The 15,935-nt window shown below is 36.7% G+C and overlaps 1 protein-coding gene across 6 annotated transcripts in view; it reads right to left on the bottom strand.

Annotated features, from left to right (window-relative positions):
* The window catches only part of USP15 (ubiquitin specific peptidase 15), a 150,047-nt gene that overhangs the window by 102,407 nt on the left and 31,705 nt on the right, over positions 1-15,935 (bottom strand). For all 6 annotated transcript variants that reach the window (XR_005580034.2, XM_010337267.3, XM_010337268.3 and 3 more), the window contains exons 2-3: positions 8,651-8,778; positions 26-156 (exon numbers count right to left, since the gene is read on the bottom strand). Coding sequence is in view for 5 of the 6 variants with exons in the window: in XM_010337267.3 (XP_010335569.1) it covers positions 26-156; positions 8,651-8,778 (259 nt within the window). In the remaining variant the exon portion in view is untranslated. The remainder of the gene's footprint in view (positions 1-25; positions 157-8,650; positions 8,779-15,935) is intronic.

The following is a 15,935-nucleotide window of genomic DNA, read 5'->3' as shown; positions in this document are numbered from 1 at the left end:
ATAGTCAGTTATTATTAAAATGTACCTTTCGTGCTATTGGCTCTTGACCTTCCATCAATGTATACCAGCTAACAAGTTTATTCCAGCCTTCAGTTGGCAACAGTATGTAATCCAATTCGTCAATAAGATGTTCCTTAAGTGACTGGGCATCACCATCTGCAAAAGGAAAAGTAAACTCAATACATAAAAAGAAACAATAGTACCTAACTCTAAATACTTTGGTTGTACACATTATGAACTCATGAAGGCTAATTTAAGAATTTAAAACAAGTTTTAAGCTCTAAAGTAATTCAGATACCTTATATAAGGGGTGTCTAATCTTTTGTCTTCCCTAGGCCATAATGGAAGAACTGTCTTGGGCCACACATAAAACACATAAATACTAACAGTAGCTGATGAGCTTAAACAAAAAATCGTAAAAAACCTCATAATGTTTTAGGAAAGTTTACAAATTGGTGTTTATCTGCATTCAAAGCCATCCTGGGCTGCATGCAGCCCATGGGCTGTGGGCTGGACAAGCTTGCCTTACAGATTTCAAAACCAATGATTCCTTTAAAACTTTTAGTTTGTACCATAAATCAAAAAGCAATATTTAAAAACATAATTCTTTTATTCAGTTCTTAAAAAAATACTATGGAGTAATTGTTAGTCAAGAGACTTGGCAAAAGAGTATTTCCCAAATATTTTGAGTAGCAGAGATTCCTCACATGGTAACAATGGTCATTCTAGCATCAGCCTTTGCAGGAAATTCAGAAGCAAGTCAACAACCTTTTACAATGACACCAAGACACATGGGCTACGAATTGTAATGAAAATCAAAAATGGACATCTTGTGAACCATTTCATTATTCCAGAAAGCCCATAATCCAGATTCCTCCAAGATCTAAAATGGATGCAATTCTTCAGATGTGGTTCTAATTCACAATCCACTTTCCAATTTCTAGTTAGACTAAAAAAGTTTAGTATAAGACAGGCCAGAGATCTAGAAGAAATTTCTGGAACCATACCTATATCACAGTCCTAACCTGAGACTTGTTATCTCTCCTTCTGAATTTTTAAAATGCAGAAAGAGAAACAGAAATAGCTCACTGAGTTATATCCAACTTTACGGAGATTTTTCTTGTTCTGAGTTAGTTTTAATTAACAGATACAGAAAGCAAAATTGTTCCTGGTAGCATTTCAATAATGAGAACATGCTATTCCTAACAGGATATAACAATATAAATCAAGAAGCAGGAAAAAACCTGAGGCATTAAGAGAATGTTACATATTCTGTGTTTTGCAACTGCAGTCTATTTTGCATTTTCTAGAATTGTACATGAAAACAGTACCTGCTTTCTGTTACAACAGACAAATTGGCAATTTCTGGAGTCTTACATAAAAACAGTATGTCCTATTTTTTGTTTGGCTTCATTCATGCTATGTAAATACTTTGAGATCTATCCATGTTTTTACATACAAATAGTTAATTTCTTTTAACTGCTGAGTGGGATTTCATTATATGAATGTATACCTTATTTATCCGTTCAGTTGTTGATGGGCATTTGCGTTGTTTACAATTTTTTCTATTACAAATAACACTGTATGACCATTTGTATACAACTGGTCATATAGATAAAATGCTTTCATTTATTTTGGGTAAATACCAAGGATTGGAATGACTGGGTTCTATAACAAATGTATGTCTAACTTTTTAAGAAACTGCCAGACTGTTTGTTTTCTGAAGTGATTTTACCACATGACACTGACAGAAACAGTGTATGATAGTTTTACTTCCTCTACATTCTTGCCAACACTTGGTATGGGACAGTGTTCTCATTGTGGTTTTAATTTTCATTTCTCTAATATGAATTATGTTGAACATTTCTGCATGTGCTTTTTGAAACCTACATCTTCTTTTATGTTCAAACCTTTTGCCTACTTTTTCCATTGGGCTTTATGTTTTCTTCAAAGTGAGTTTTATAAACTGTATTTTCTATATACAAGCCTTTTATCAGCTACATGATTGTAAACATTTTCTCTCACACTGTGGCTTCTCTTTTCTTTCTCTTGAGAGTGTCATTTAAAGAAGCTTTTTATTACTGATGAGACACAATTTATCACATTTTTTTCTTTTATCAGCCTTGCTTTTGAATCATATCCAAGAAAATTTTGGCTAATACATCACCACAAAGATTTTTTCCAAAATGTTTTAGTTTTTACATTTAGGTCTATAATCCATTTTGGATTAATATTGTATAAAGTGCCATGTATGGATCAAAGTTCAGTTTTTTTGCAAACAGATACCCAAATGCTCAAGCAGCATTTGTTTAAAATACTATCTTTTGCCAGTGAATTCCTCTTTTACATTTTTCTAAACTTAAATGACTATATATGTGTAGATCTATTTCTGCATTCTCCAATCTGATCAACTGATGTATCTGTCTTTATGTTAATATCCAACTGTATTTATTATTACAGCTTTAAAATAAGGACTGAAATCAAATAGTGTTAAGTTATATTACTTTATTTTAAAATTCAAAGTTGTTCTGGCCATTCTGTCATTTGAATTTCCACATGAATTTTTGACTCAGCTTGTCCATTTCCATTAAAAAGCCTACAGGACAACTCAATATCCACATGCCAAAAGATGAAGTTAGAGTATTACAAAATTAACTTAAAATAGACCAATGGTGTCAATGTAATAGCCTAAACTATAAAACTCTTAGAAGAAAATGTAAGTATAAATTTGTGCAACCCTGGTTCAGCAATGCTTTCTGACACCAAAAGCACAAGCAACAAAGATAAAAAGATGGTAAATTGGACTTAAAATTAAAAACTTTTGTGCTTTAAAGGTCACCACCAAGAAAAGAAAAAGTTCACAAAATAAGAGGAAATTTTTGTCATTCACACATCTGATAAGGATCTAGTATCCTAAATAAATAACAAACTGAAAATACGACAATAAAAAGACAAACAACTCCACTTAAAAATGGGCATGGGATCTGAATAGATATTTCACCAAAGAAGATATATAACAAGGACAAAAAAAGATACTTATCATTAATCACTACAGAAATGCAAGTCAAAAATCACAATGAGGTACCACCACTTCACACCCATGAGGGCGGCTATAATTAAAAGGACAGACAATAACAAGTGTTGGCTATAATGTGGAGCAGTGAATCCTCATACACTGCCAGCAACAATGTAAAATGATGCAACAACTTTGTAAAAACAGTCTTATAGTTCCTAAAATAGTTCAACAATGAAGTTTAAAAAGACCCAACAATTTCATGTCTCGGTATCTACCCATAAGAAAGGAAAATACACATCTACCCAGAAACTTGTATGTGAATGTTCATAGCAACAATATTCATAATAGCCAAAAAGAGAAAACAACTCAAATGCCTATCAACTGATGAGTGCAGAGAGTAAATGTGATATCTGTTCAGTACAAATCATTCATCCATAAGAAGGAATCAAGTACTGATTCATGCAACAACATGAATGAAACATGAAAAAAGAAAAAGAAAAAGAAGATAAATATAAAAGAACACATATTGGGCTGGGCTCAGTGGCTCCCATCTGCAGTCCCCAGTACTTTGGGAGGCCAAAGTGGGTGGATCATCTGAGGTCAGGAATTTGAGACCAGCATGGCCAACATGGTGAAACCTCATCTCTACTAAAAATACAAAAATTAGCCAGTTGTGGTGGCACATGCCTGTAAACCTAGCTACTTGGGAGACTGAGGTAGGAGACTTGCTTGAACCTGGGATGTGGAAGCTGCAGTGAGCTGGGATTGTACCACTGCACTCCAGCCTGGGTGACAAAGCGAGTTTCCATCTCAAAAAAAAAAAAAAAAAAAAGAACACACACCGTATGATTCCATTTATATGAAATATCTAGAATAAGCAAATTCATACAGACAAAGGAGATTAGTAGTTGTCTAGGGCTGTGGTGACGGCAGAGAAAGGATAGGGTGTGATTCCTAATGGGTAAAAGAAATGTTTTATAAAATTCAATTAGGCCAAGTTGATTAACAGTGTTGTTCAATTCTTTGGGCTTCGTGAACGTAGATATCCATTTCCCTTCCCAGTTTTAGGAACTTTCAGCCATTACTGCATTCTTTCTTTTCTTCTTTTCAAGACAGGGTCTTATTCTGTCATTCATGCTGGAGTAGAGTGGTGCGATCTCAGCTCACTGCAATCTTTGCCTCCTGGGCTGAAGCAATCTTCCCACCTCAGCCTCCCGTGCAGCTAGGACTACAGGCACATGCCACCATGCACAGATTATTATCGTTACTATTATTTTGGAGACAAAATCTTGCTCTGTCACCAGGCTGGAGTAGAGTGGCACGATCTCTGCTCACTGCAACCTCTAACTCCAGGGTTCAAGTGATTCTCCTGCCTCAGCTTCCCGAGTAGCTGAGACTACAGGCATGCGCCACCAGGCACAGCTAATTTTTTGTATTTTTAGGAGAGATGGGGTTTTACCATGTTAGCCAGGATGGTCTTAATCTCTTGACCTCATGATTCACCCACCTCAGCCTCCCAAAGTGCTGGGATTACAGGCATGAGCCACTGCGCCTGGCCGGATTTTTTAAAAAATCTCTTGTAGAGACAGGGTTTTGCATGTTGTCCAGGCTGGTCTCAAACTCCCGTTTCAGGTGATCCACCCACCTTGGCCTCCCACACTGCTGGGGTCATAGGCGTGAGCTACTATGCCTGGCCCGAGCCATTATGTCTTTAAATATCCTTTCTGTCCTCTCCCTTTCCTCCTTTTGGAAATCTTACATGCACAAATTGGTTCACTTGATTGTGTCCCATAAGTTACTTAGACTTCCTTTACTTTTCATTATTTTTATTCTCATTGGATAATTTCAAATGATCAGTCTTCAAGTTTGCCAATCCATCTATTTGATCAAGTTTGTTGCTGAGGACCTCTAGTGAATTTTTCAGTTATTGTATTTCAAAATTTTTTTAGTTCTTCATAATTTTTAGTTCCTGGTTGATATTTTCATTTTTCTGGTTTTGTTAAGCTGTCTATGCTTTCTTGCAACTCACTGAGCTTTATAAGACAATTATTTTGAATTCTCTGTTGGGCAATTTGTCTCCATTTCTTTAGAATCAGTTTCTGGAGATTCTGTTTCTTTCTGTCATGCTTCTCTGATTTTTTGAGTTCTTGTAGCTTTGCATGGTGTTTCTGCAACTGAAGAAATAGCCACCTCTCCAGTCTTTATAAACTGGCTTTGAAAGGCAAATAGCTTTATTTCCACCCATCAGCCTGGCTGGAGATTCTAAGAACATCTCAAACTTTTTCTGTGGGTATGTCTTTTCTGTACTTGTGCATGCAGATTCCTAATTAGAAGGCTTTATTGATTTTTTTTTTCCCAGAAGCCCATAATCTCTTCCTCCTTCTGATATCTTACTACATCATACCACAGATCAGAACGTTAAGAGGCCCATTCCACTTGTCTCCCTCTTCCTTGGAAAGAAACCTTGAGTTCTCTGCCTTCTCAAATCTTGTAGAGCTGTGCTGAGTGCGAGAAGCTTCTTGCCCCTTTTCCTTTGTTCCTATCTGCCCCCACCAAACTATGCCAGTTCCATTAGCACAAGGACTAAGGTAAGACAGAAATCAGCCCTTCAAGCAGTACCCTGAAAGACTGGAACACTGGAGGTACACTCCACTCCTTTTCCTCTTTCCTTGGGGACAAGTCTCAGGTTCTATGCCTTCTCCCAATATTACAGGGCTGTGGCAGTTGCAACAAGCTGCCTATTCGTTTTCTTTTGTTCTTAACTTCCCCCAGTTATTTGAACGATGTCAGCTTTCTGGTACAATAAGGCAAGACAGAAACTGGCCCCTCAGGTAGCACACTGAAAGGCATGAATAGTTTAGAATGCCCCCACTCCTCTCCTTCTTTCCTGGGAGAGAAGCCTCAGATTCTTAGCCTTCTCTCAATCTCTCTGAGCTTTCCAGTTGCAGCAACCACCTACCCTTTCCCTTTGTTAACAGCCCCCAGGTATCAGAACTATGCTGGCTGCATCAGCATTCTGTGTAAGGTGATAATTTTTTTTTTTTTTTAAACTGGCTTGTTTGGTAGCACACTGAAAGGCTGGAAAGTTAAACACATGCTCTCTCTCTTTCTGTCCTGATCTGAGACAATCTCTCCTGAGATTAACCTAAGTCTGCTTGGAGAAGGGGCTGATGTGGGCAAAATAAAATTGTTCTTACCCATTTCAATGTTGTTTTCAGTTTTGTGCTCATTTGGAGCACTGCAAATTCTTAACAGGATCTTGCGTTTCTCATAAAGATACTCTGGTCCATTGTTAATTCAGTGCTTCTGTTGGGGTCTGGGACTTTTTACACTATCATCTTGCTGACATCACTCTTCTTCACATATTTTCAAGTTAGGCCATTAGGCAGGTATATATTTAAGCTTACTGTATTCTCTTGATGAACTATCCCATCTCATTAATCACTATAAAGTGACCATCTATCCCTGATAATGTTCTTTATTCTGAAACTTAATGTCTCTGGCTTTTAAAAAAATAGTGTTAGCATGTGTATTCGTTTTCCATTATTGTAAAATAAATTACCATAGTGGCTTAAACATCACTGATTTATTAGTTCACGGTTCTGTGGGTCAGTAGTTCAGGCAGGCTCAAATGGATTTGAGCTTAGGGTTTTACAAGCTGAAGTCAAGATATCAGCCCTGCTGGGCTCTTATCTGAAGGTCTGAGGAAGAATCCCCTTACAGGCCCATTCAGGTTGTTGGCAGAATTCAGTTACTCATGTTTGTGAGTCTGAGGTTCCTGTTTCCTTGCTGGCTGTCATCCTGAGGCCTCTCTCTGTTCCTAGAGGTTGCCTGCTTTGCATCTCAATGATTCCTTCCAAATTCAAACCAGCAATCATATGTTTGGTACCTCTCTTCCAAGCTTGAATCTCGGAATTATTTTGCCACTAGCCAGAGAAAATGCTCTGCTTCTAAAGGGTACATTTCATTACATTAAGTTCACCCAGATAGTCTCCTTTTGCCACATAACATAATCATAGGGGTGACAGCTTAATCCTATTTACAAGTTTCACCAACACTCAAAGGGGAGAGTATTCTATAATGGTGAGGGTCACTGGGGGTTAGTCTTGCTTACCACAACCTGGTGTTATCTTTTTCTATGTCTTAAATTTATCTGTGTCTTTATGCTTAAAGAAGTTTCTTACAGACAGCTGATAGCTGGGTCTTAACTTTTTAATCTAATCTCATGGTCACAACATTTAGTTGAGGTGTTTACATTTAATGTGATTATTCATAGAGCTGGGTTTCAATCTAGCAACTTTTAATTTTGTATTTGTTTCATCTGTTCTTTATTAATTTTTTCCATGTCTTGTGCGGGAGATTTGTTTTTAAGATTGACATTGCTTGTTATCATTGGTCATATTTTCCTGCTTCTTTACATGTCAGGTCATATTTGGTCACATCTAAGACATTATACATTTTATGTTATTGTATGCTGGATATTTTTGTATTCTTACAGATATTCAAGTTTTATTCTGAAATGGAGTTAAGTTACTTGGAAACAGTTTGATGCTTTCAGGTTAGTGGAGCAGGAAAATTAATTTTACCCTATTACATAAGCAAAACTGTTCTCAGTAGTCTACTTTGTAAATTATGTGGTTTTCCACTCTTGCTGCTGAGAACACCAATGATTTCCAATCCTATATTAGCCCCAGTGATTGTTACTTCTTTTCAGTGGTACTTTGTCTGGCCTTGGGCAGTTTTCTCACATGCAAAGTGCTGATTAATAACTGAAGACTTAAGAGCAACCCTATGGAGGGTCTAGGTTGCTGGCTGGCTCGCGCTCTCTCTCTCTCTCTCTCTCTCTCTCTTTCTCTCTCTGAGTTGCTTACTATCTTCTGGTACTTCCCAGGACTCTTGGTTTCCCTGAACTTCAAACTCCTGTTTTCTCAACTAAGAAAGAGAGCGAGGGTCTGCATAGGTTTCATCACCCCATGCTGTGTCTTGAAAACTCTTCCAATGCAGTAAACTGAAAACAGTTGGAGGGCTTACCTATTTTGTTTCTCATATCTCAGGGATCACTGTTTTCTGTTGCCTGATATCCAGTGTTTTGAGAACCACTGTTAGAAATGGAAGTTCTGGTACTTACATTTTGTTCCCTTCAAGCATAATAAGAGGCATACAGAAGGACTGGCAAGTAGTGAGGGTTGCAGAAAGCTAATGTAAAAATTTAAGAATGTAAGGATATGTGATTGTTCTTCAAATTTTAAAAAGTGCCATGTCCAATATGTGACATAGCATTTCTCAAAATAATCAGTCTTTAATAATTATTTAATAACAAATAATCAGTCTTATTTATTAATAATCATTAATGATTACTTAATAATGAAATATTTAAATGAAGAAATAACATAAGGGTTGAAACGATAAAGCCTTATTACATCATAAATGAAAAACAAAACTTGTCATTATACAGAATAATAACATTTTAAATAACTAATTAGAATAGTAAGTTCATTAGGTTAAATCTGTAATGCAAAGATATTTCTACTCTATCAACTTATTTACACTAACATTTCCCATATTCGACCCACTGACATTTACATAATGAAATTTAACACATTTACAACTTGACTGAAGGAAGAAAATAATGACCTTTGAGAAGCCCAGAGTTATCAATGGGTCCAGGATACACATTTTGATCTCCCATCTGGTATTTGTCCCAACTGTCAAAGCCAACATATTTTTTCCACTGTTTGAACCAGCGACTATCGACTAGGTACCTAGAAAATAAAAGAAATTGGTTAAGGAAAATACCTAAAAATATAGGAAGAGTAGAAGAGTCATCTATTTTTGATATTTTCTTTTGTACTAAAAGATGTATCTACTTCAAAAGATTACTGAAAATAACTATGCCACTTAGTATTAGAAAGACAATACTTTATTTGTATAAAGTATTATTTCTACTGTTCTATATATACTTGATGACAAATATTGACATAAAAATACAAATAAACATATTCAAGAAAATGCTTCTCAATTGACTAAAAATGCAAATAATCATAAGAATCTCTCAAAATAAATTTAAAAATGCAATGTGGTAAATAGAAAAAATGGTTCTTTTGCAAGAAACTTCCAAATAATTTTATGTACTTTATTGTGTGTTTTTGGAAGTAAAGGAAAGTTATCAAGGGTTGCAAGGTTAATTATAATAATCATAATCAAAGAGAGAGGTTCAAGATGGCTGACTAGAGACATCAGGTTCCAGTTCTCTTCAGAAAAAAGAACCAAAATTAAGACGGGGCGATGGCTCACTCCTGTAATTCCAGGGCTTTGGGAGGCTGAGGAAATGGGTGGATCACTTGGGGACAGGAGTTTGAGACCAGCCTGGCCAACGTGGTGAAAGCCTGTCTCTACTGAAAATAAAAATATTAGCCAGGCATGGTAGCAGGCATCTGTAATCCCAGCTACTCAAGAGTCTGAGGCAAGAGAATTGCTTGAACCCAGGAGGCAGAGGTTGCAGTGAGCCAAAACTGTGCCATTGCACTACAGCCTGGGCGACAGACTAAGACTTGGTCTCAAAAAAGAAAAAGAACCAATATTACAAACACATAATCACAGCTCTAACAGAATATAGAAGAGAGAATGCCAGTACACAAAATCACAGGAAAAAACTCAGACACAGGATCCTTCATTCCTGTGGCAGACTGGTAGTATGCAATCTATGGGAGAGCTCCTCTGCTCTCACAAACCAAGACAGTGGTAAGGGTAGGGATTTCTTGAGGGTGTTACACCAAACTGCAAGCTCACGCTGGGTTGCTCAACTTCTTACCGCATCCCCAGACTTGAGTGCCTGTGGCAAGGCATGATTGTCAGGGCACATAGGTCAGGGGACTGTATCTTGCCCAGGGAACCTCATGCCTTTTGTGCTTCGACATCCTGGAAGCTCTTGCTGACATTCCCCAGCACCAACTCAGCGGGCAGCAGTGCTAGTTAGACCCAGGGGTGCTGCATGGTTCCCAATAATCTATCCCTCAAAGAGTACTACTTTTAAGGGAAGGCAAAGTGCAGTGCACCAAAGGGATAGCCCTGGGACAAAGGAAACTAAAGCATGCATTTTCTAGAGCCCAAGAGCTCCTTGCTTGGGGCTGCAAATGAATGCCTGCTGCTGGCAAGACAGAGAAACAAACTCTGCTCAACACTGCAAGTGAGGAGTAAGGTTCCGTACCACTGGCCAATTGTTCTCTGCGCTTGAGCCCAGACATAGAGAAGGGGACACCTCCTCCCCTTCCACCCACTGCTACAGGCACAGCCATTGCTGCTCCCATGGGAAGCTGGCACAAGAAACCAGAGGGCAAGCTATCTGGAGCTGTGAAGGGCAACTGCAGCTCCAATGGCAGTGGTCTCTGGGCCCAGGCTCATGAGAAAGGTGGGTCCTCTCCCACTCTCTGCACAGAGCATCAGCAGTCCTCCCATGGAGAGCAGAGTCTGCATGGCAGCCATTTCCAGACAGCACAGAAGAGTAGTCTCAAACCACGGAGCAAGCATCTCCTGTAATTCTAGGCTACACTCCAGTTGGAAATAAACAGCAGTGTCTAATAGAACTCAACAACCTGAGCACCAGAACAGGAGGGTGACAAAGAAACATCACATTCCTGCCTGCTGAGGCCAGGGTGCTGAGAAAGTCTTCACCTTGCTCCCGTACCCAACCCCCTCCACCCCGTCTCCCTTCAAGAGACCTCAGTGCATTTTACCAGTGGCCTGATGATTCCCCTCCCCCATGCAAACCTCATCAGGGCTGATGCTTCTGCCAGTCATTAGTAGATCTGAGCTTTCCTTGGCAAACAAAGGTGACGTGTAAACCTCACTGTTACCGCTGAAACTGACTCATACCTGCAAATGCTACCTACTGGCCTGGAGGCTGAACTGCGCAACCCAATACAAAATTTGCTAACATAAATGCACACAATTTGGGAACAAGATAAGCTTCTTGAGACCTCTGCTACTCTGGCTCTACAGGAGGATATGAGTGTGCTCACATGCCAAGTATACCACAATCACACCTGACATCTGAGAAAGCCGCCAAAGCTATCTAAAACCAAGAAATTCATAGTCTTTGCCACTAAAAGAACTCAGAAGCAAAGCCAAATGACCCTATTCAACGTATATTATAGTCACATCCTCAAGGAAAAACAGTCTCGTCCAAACAAAAGTGAACTGAAACATCAGAAATGCGTTTCTCCAGATGAGAAAGAACCAATGTCATAATTCTGGAAGTATGAAAAAAATTGGCTGTTACAATACCCTCAGAGGAGCACACTCTCTAGCAATAAATCCTAACCAAAATTACTGAAATCCTAAGTAATTCAAAATATTGATTTTAAGGAAGCTCAATGAGATTCAAGGAAAATCTGAAAACCAATACAAAGAAACAGAAAATCAATTCAGGATATAAATGATAAATTTACCAAAGAAATAAGATATTTAAAAAATCTTTTGAAAATAAAAAATTCACCAAAAGATTTACAAAATACTGATGAAAGCTTCAACGATAAACTAGATCAAGGAGAAGAAACAATCTCAGAACATAAACAGGTCATTTGAAGAAACAAAAAAAAAATTTAAAGATGTAACAAAGCCTTCGAGAAGTAAAATATTACATTAAAATGTGTGGACCTAGGGATTGTAGGTATTCCTGAGAAAGAAAAGAAAGCAAAAAATTTGGAAAACCAACTTCTCTAGTACAGCAAGAGATCTAGACATCCAGAATAAGAGGCCCAATGAAACCTAGAAAAATACATTGCAAGAAAAACCTCACCATGACAGAGTCATCAGACTGTCTGAGGCCAACATGAAGGAATAAATCTTAGGATCAGCAAGAGAAAAAAAGCATCTAGTCACCTACAAAGGAAACTATATCAGACTAACAGCAGACTTCCTGGCAGATGACTAACAAGTCAGAAGAGATTGGGATTCTATTTTCAAAATAGGCTTAAAGTAAAAAAAAAAAACAAAAAAAAAACTGGCAACCTGAAAATTTGTACCCTCCTAGAAACACCTTCAGGAATAAGAGAGATATAAAGTCTTTCCTAGAAAACAATCATTGAGGGAATCTGTCAACACTAGACTGGCTCTACAAAAATGATCAAGGGAGGTATAAACATGGAAATGAAGGGTCAATACTTGTCATCATAAAAATATAAGAAAGTAAAAAATTCACAGTTCTTGTAAAATAATTACACCAATGAAACTACAATGCAATGCGGTAACAATTAACATTGTTACAGAAATAAAACCTCACATATCAGTATTTACTGTAAACATAAATTACATGCTCCACTTAAAAGATACAGATTGGCAGGATGAATTTAGAAAACAAGATCCAACTATATGCTGCTTACAATAAACTCACCTTAGTGGTAAAGAAACTTAGAGACTGAAGAAAGGGGTGCAAAAAGATAATCCATGCAAACAGAAACAAAAAACAAGTAGGAGTAGCTATACTTAGATAAAGCTGACTTTGAACCAAAAACAGTAAAAAAACCAAAAACAAAACAAAACAAAAACCAAAGTCATTATATAATGATAAAGGGATCAATTCAATAGAAAGATATAACAATCCTAAATATATATGCATCCAACAGCAGAGGACCCAAACCCAAATTCATAAAACAAGTATTACTAAACCTAAGAAAAGATATAAACAGCAATACTGTAGGTGATTTTAATATTCCACTGACAGTACTAGACAGATTATCAGGACACAAAACCAACAAAGAAACATCAGAATTAAATTGGATTCTAAACTAAATGTATTTGGCAGACATTTGAAGAACGTTCTACTCTAGCAGAATATACATTCTTTTCATCAGGCATGAAACATTCTCTAAAATAGAATATAGTATGCCACAAAAACAAGTCTCAAATTTTTTTAAAAAAATTGATATCATTTCAAGTATCTTCTTAAACCACAGTGAAATTAAACTCCAAATCAATCCTGAGGGGGAATTATTGAAGCTATACAAATACATGGAAATTCAATAACATGTTACTGAACAATCTTTGGGTCAACAACACAATTAAGATGGAACTTTAAAAAAATGTTTAAATGAATGAAAAAGAAGATACAACATACCAAACATCTGGGATACGCAAAAGCAGTGCTAAGAAGAAAGTTTAAAGTGTTGTCTATATTAAAAAAAAAAAAAAATCACAAATTAACCACCTAATGTCACACCCAATGAAACAGAAAAACAAGAATCAAATCCAAAGCTGACAGAAGATAAGACATAAAGATCAGAGGAAAAGTAAGCGACACTGAGACCAAAAATATAATACAAAAGATCAATGAAGTGAAAAGTTAGTTATTTGAAAAAAGAAACAAAACTGACAAACTGCCAGCTAGACTAACCAAGAAGAGAGAAGATTCAAATAAACACAATCAGAAATGAAAAAGAAGATACTATAATTGATACTGCAGAAATACAAAGGTTATCGGATACTACTATGAGCATCTCTACATGCACAAACTAGAAAACCTAGAGGAAGTGGGTAAACTCCTAGAAACATACAACCTCCCAAGACTGTACTGAACCAGAAAGAACTGGAAACCCTGAACAGACCAATAATGAGTACTAAGATTAAATTAGTAAGATGAAAATCTCCCAACAACAGCAGCAACAACAACAACAAAAAGCTCAGAACAGGACAGATTCAGAGCTGAACACTACCACACATACAAAAAAGAACTTGTACCAATCCCACTGAAACTGTTCCAAAATAGTGGAAGGAATCTTCCCTAATTCTACAAGGCTGGTGTCACCCTGATACCAAAGCCAAACAAGGACTCAACAAATATCAGTATCTCCTGATGAATACAGATGCAAAATTCCTCAACAAAATATCAGCAAATTGAATACAACAGTACATCAAAAAGATAATACGCCATGATCAAGTGGGTTTTATTCCAGGCATGCAAGGTAAGTTCAACGTATGCAAATCAATAAATGCAATTCACTACCGGAACAAAATTAAAAACAAAACCATATAATACTCTAAACAGACTCAAAAACAGCATCTGGCAAAATTTAACATCTCATGATAAAAACCTGCAACAAACTAGGCACAGAAGGAACATATCTCAACATAATAAAAGCCACATACAACAAATATCATACAAATGGAGAAAACGTGAAAGCATTCCCTCTAAAAATGGGAACGAGACAAAAAGGTCCACTTACACACTCTGATTCAATATAGTACTGAAAGTCACAGCCAGAAAAGAAGCAAGAGAAATCAGTCATCCAAGTTGGAAAAGAGGAAGTCAAGTTATCTCTGTTATCTCTTATACCTAAAAAACCCTAAAGATTCCACAAAAAGACTTCTTTGAGAAATGAGCTCAGTAAAGTTTCAGCATACAAAATCAACTTACAAAAACCAGAAGCAATGTTATACACTAGTAACAATCAAGCTGAGAACTAAATCAAAGTCAGTCATTTACCAAAGCTACACACACACACACACACACACACACACACACACACACACAGAGTAAAATACCAAGGAAAACATCTTATCAAGGAGGTGAAAGAGCTCTATAAGGAAAACTACAAAACACTGATGAAAGAAACTGTAGATGACACAAATTTAGTGGAACAACATCCCACACTCATGGATCAGAAGAATCGATAATGTTAAAATAACCCATACTCACCCTGCCCAAAGCAATCTACAGATTAAATGCAATTTCTATAAAAATACCAACATCATGTTTCACTGAATTAGAAAGAACAATTCTAAAATTCATATGAAATAAAAAAAGAACCTCAATAAACAGCAATCCTCTGGAAAAAGAACAAAGCTGGAGGCATCATGTTACTCAACTTCAAATTACAATGCATGGTTATAGTAACCAAAGCAACATAGTACTGGTATAAAAACAGACAGATAGATCAATGGAACAGAAGAGAGAGCCCACAAATAAAGCCACATACCTATAGACAACTGATTTTCAATGAGGCTGACAAAAACATTAACTAGGAAAGGAGACTCTATTCGATAAATGGTGCCAGGAAAATTGGATTGCCATATGCAGAATGAAAATGGAACCCATCTATCACTATATAAAATATTTAACTCAAGGTGCAAAAACAAACAAACAAAAAAAATTAACTCAAGGTGTATTCAAGGTCTTGAAACTTCTAAAAAGTCCTAAAAAAACCCTAGGAAAAACTCTGTACACTGGCCTCTGTGAAGAATTTATGACTGACATCTCAATAGCAAATGCAACGAAAAACAAAGATAAGACAAAAGTGACTTAGTTTAACTAAGAAACTTTTGTACAGCAAAAGAAATAACTGACAGAGTGAACAGACAACCTAACAATTGGGAGAAAACATGCAACCTATGTATTCAACAAAGGACTAATATTCAGAATTTACAGGAACTCAAACTTCTTAAAAAGAGCAACAAAAAATTTTATTTAAAAGTGGGCAAAGAACACAGATTAAAAAAATTTATTTTTAAATTCATGTTTTAAAATACTTAAAATTTTATTTTTAATTTTAGATTCAGGGGATACACATAGAGGTTTGTTACATGGGTATATTGTGTGATGTTGAGGTTTTGGCTTCTAATGATCCTGTTGCTCAGTAGCAAATACAGCACTCGATAGGTTGTTTCTCAACTCCTACTCCCCTGTCTCCCTCTTTTCTTTTGGAAACCCCAGTGTCTATTGTTCTCAATCTTGTGCTCGTGCATACCCAATGTTTAGCTCCTACATATAAATGAAAAGACACAGTATTTGGTTTTCTGTATCTGTGTTAATTTGCTTAGAATAATGGCCTACAGTTGCATCCATGTTGCTGTAAAGGATATAATTTCGTTCTTTTTTATAGCTGCACAGTGTTAGATGGTGTATATGTATCACATTTTCTTTATC

This window comes from Saimiri boliviensis, chromosome 7 (genome assembly GCF_048565385.1).
Source record: "Saimiri boliviensis isolate mSaiBol1 chromosome 7, mSaiBol1.pri, whole genome shotgun sequence".
In the NCBI taxonomy this organism is placed as follows: Eukaryota; Metazoa; Chordata; class Mammalia; order Primates; family Cebidae; genus Saimiri; species Saimiri boliviensis.
The sequence above is the reverse complement of the archived record's forward strand: the minus strand, read 5'-3'. Positions and strand labels throughout refer to the sequence as shown.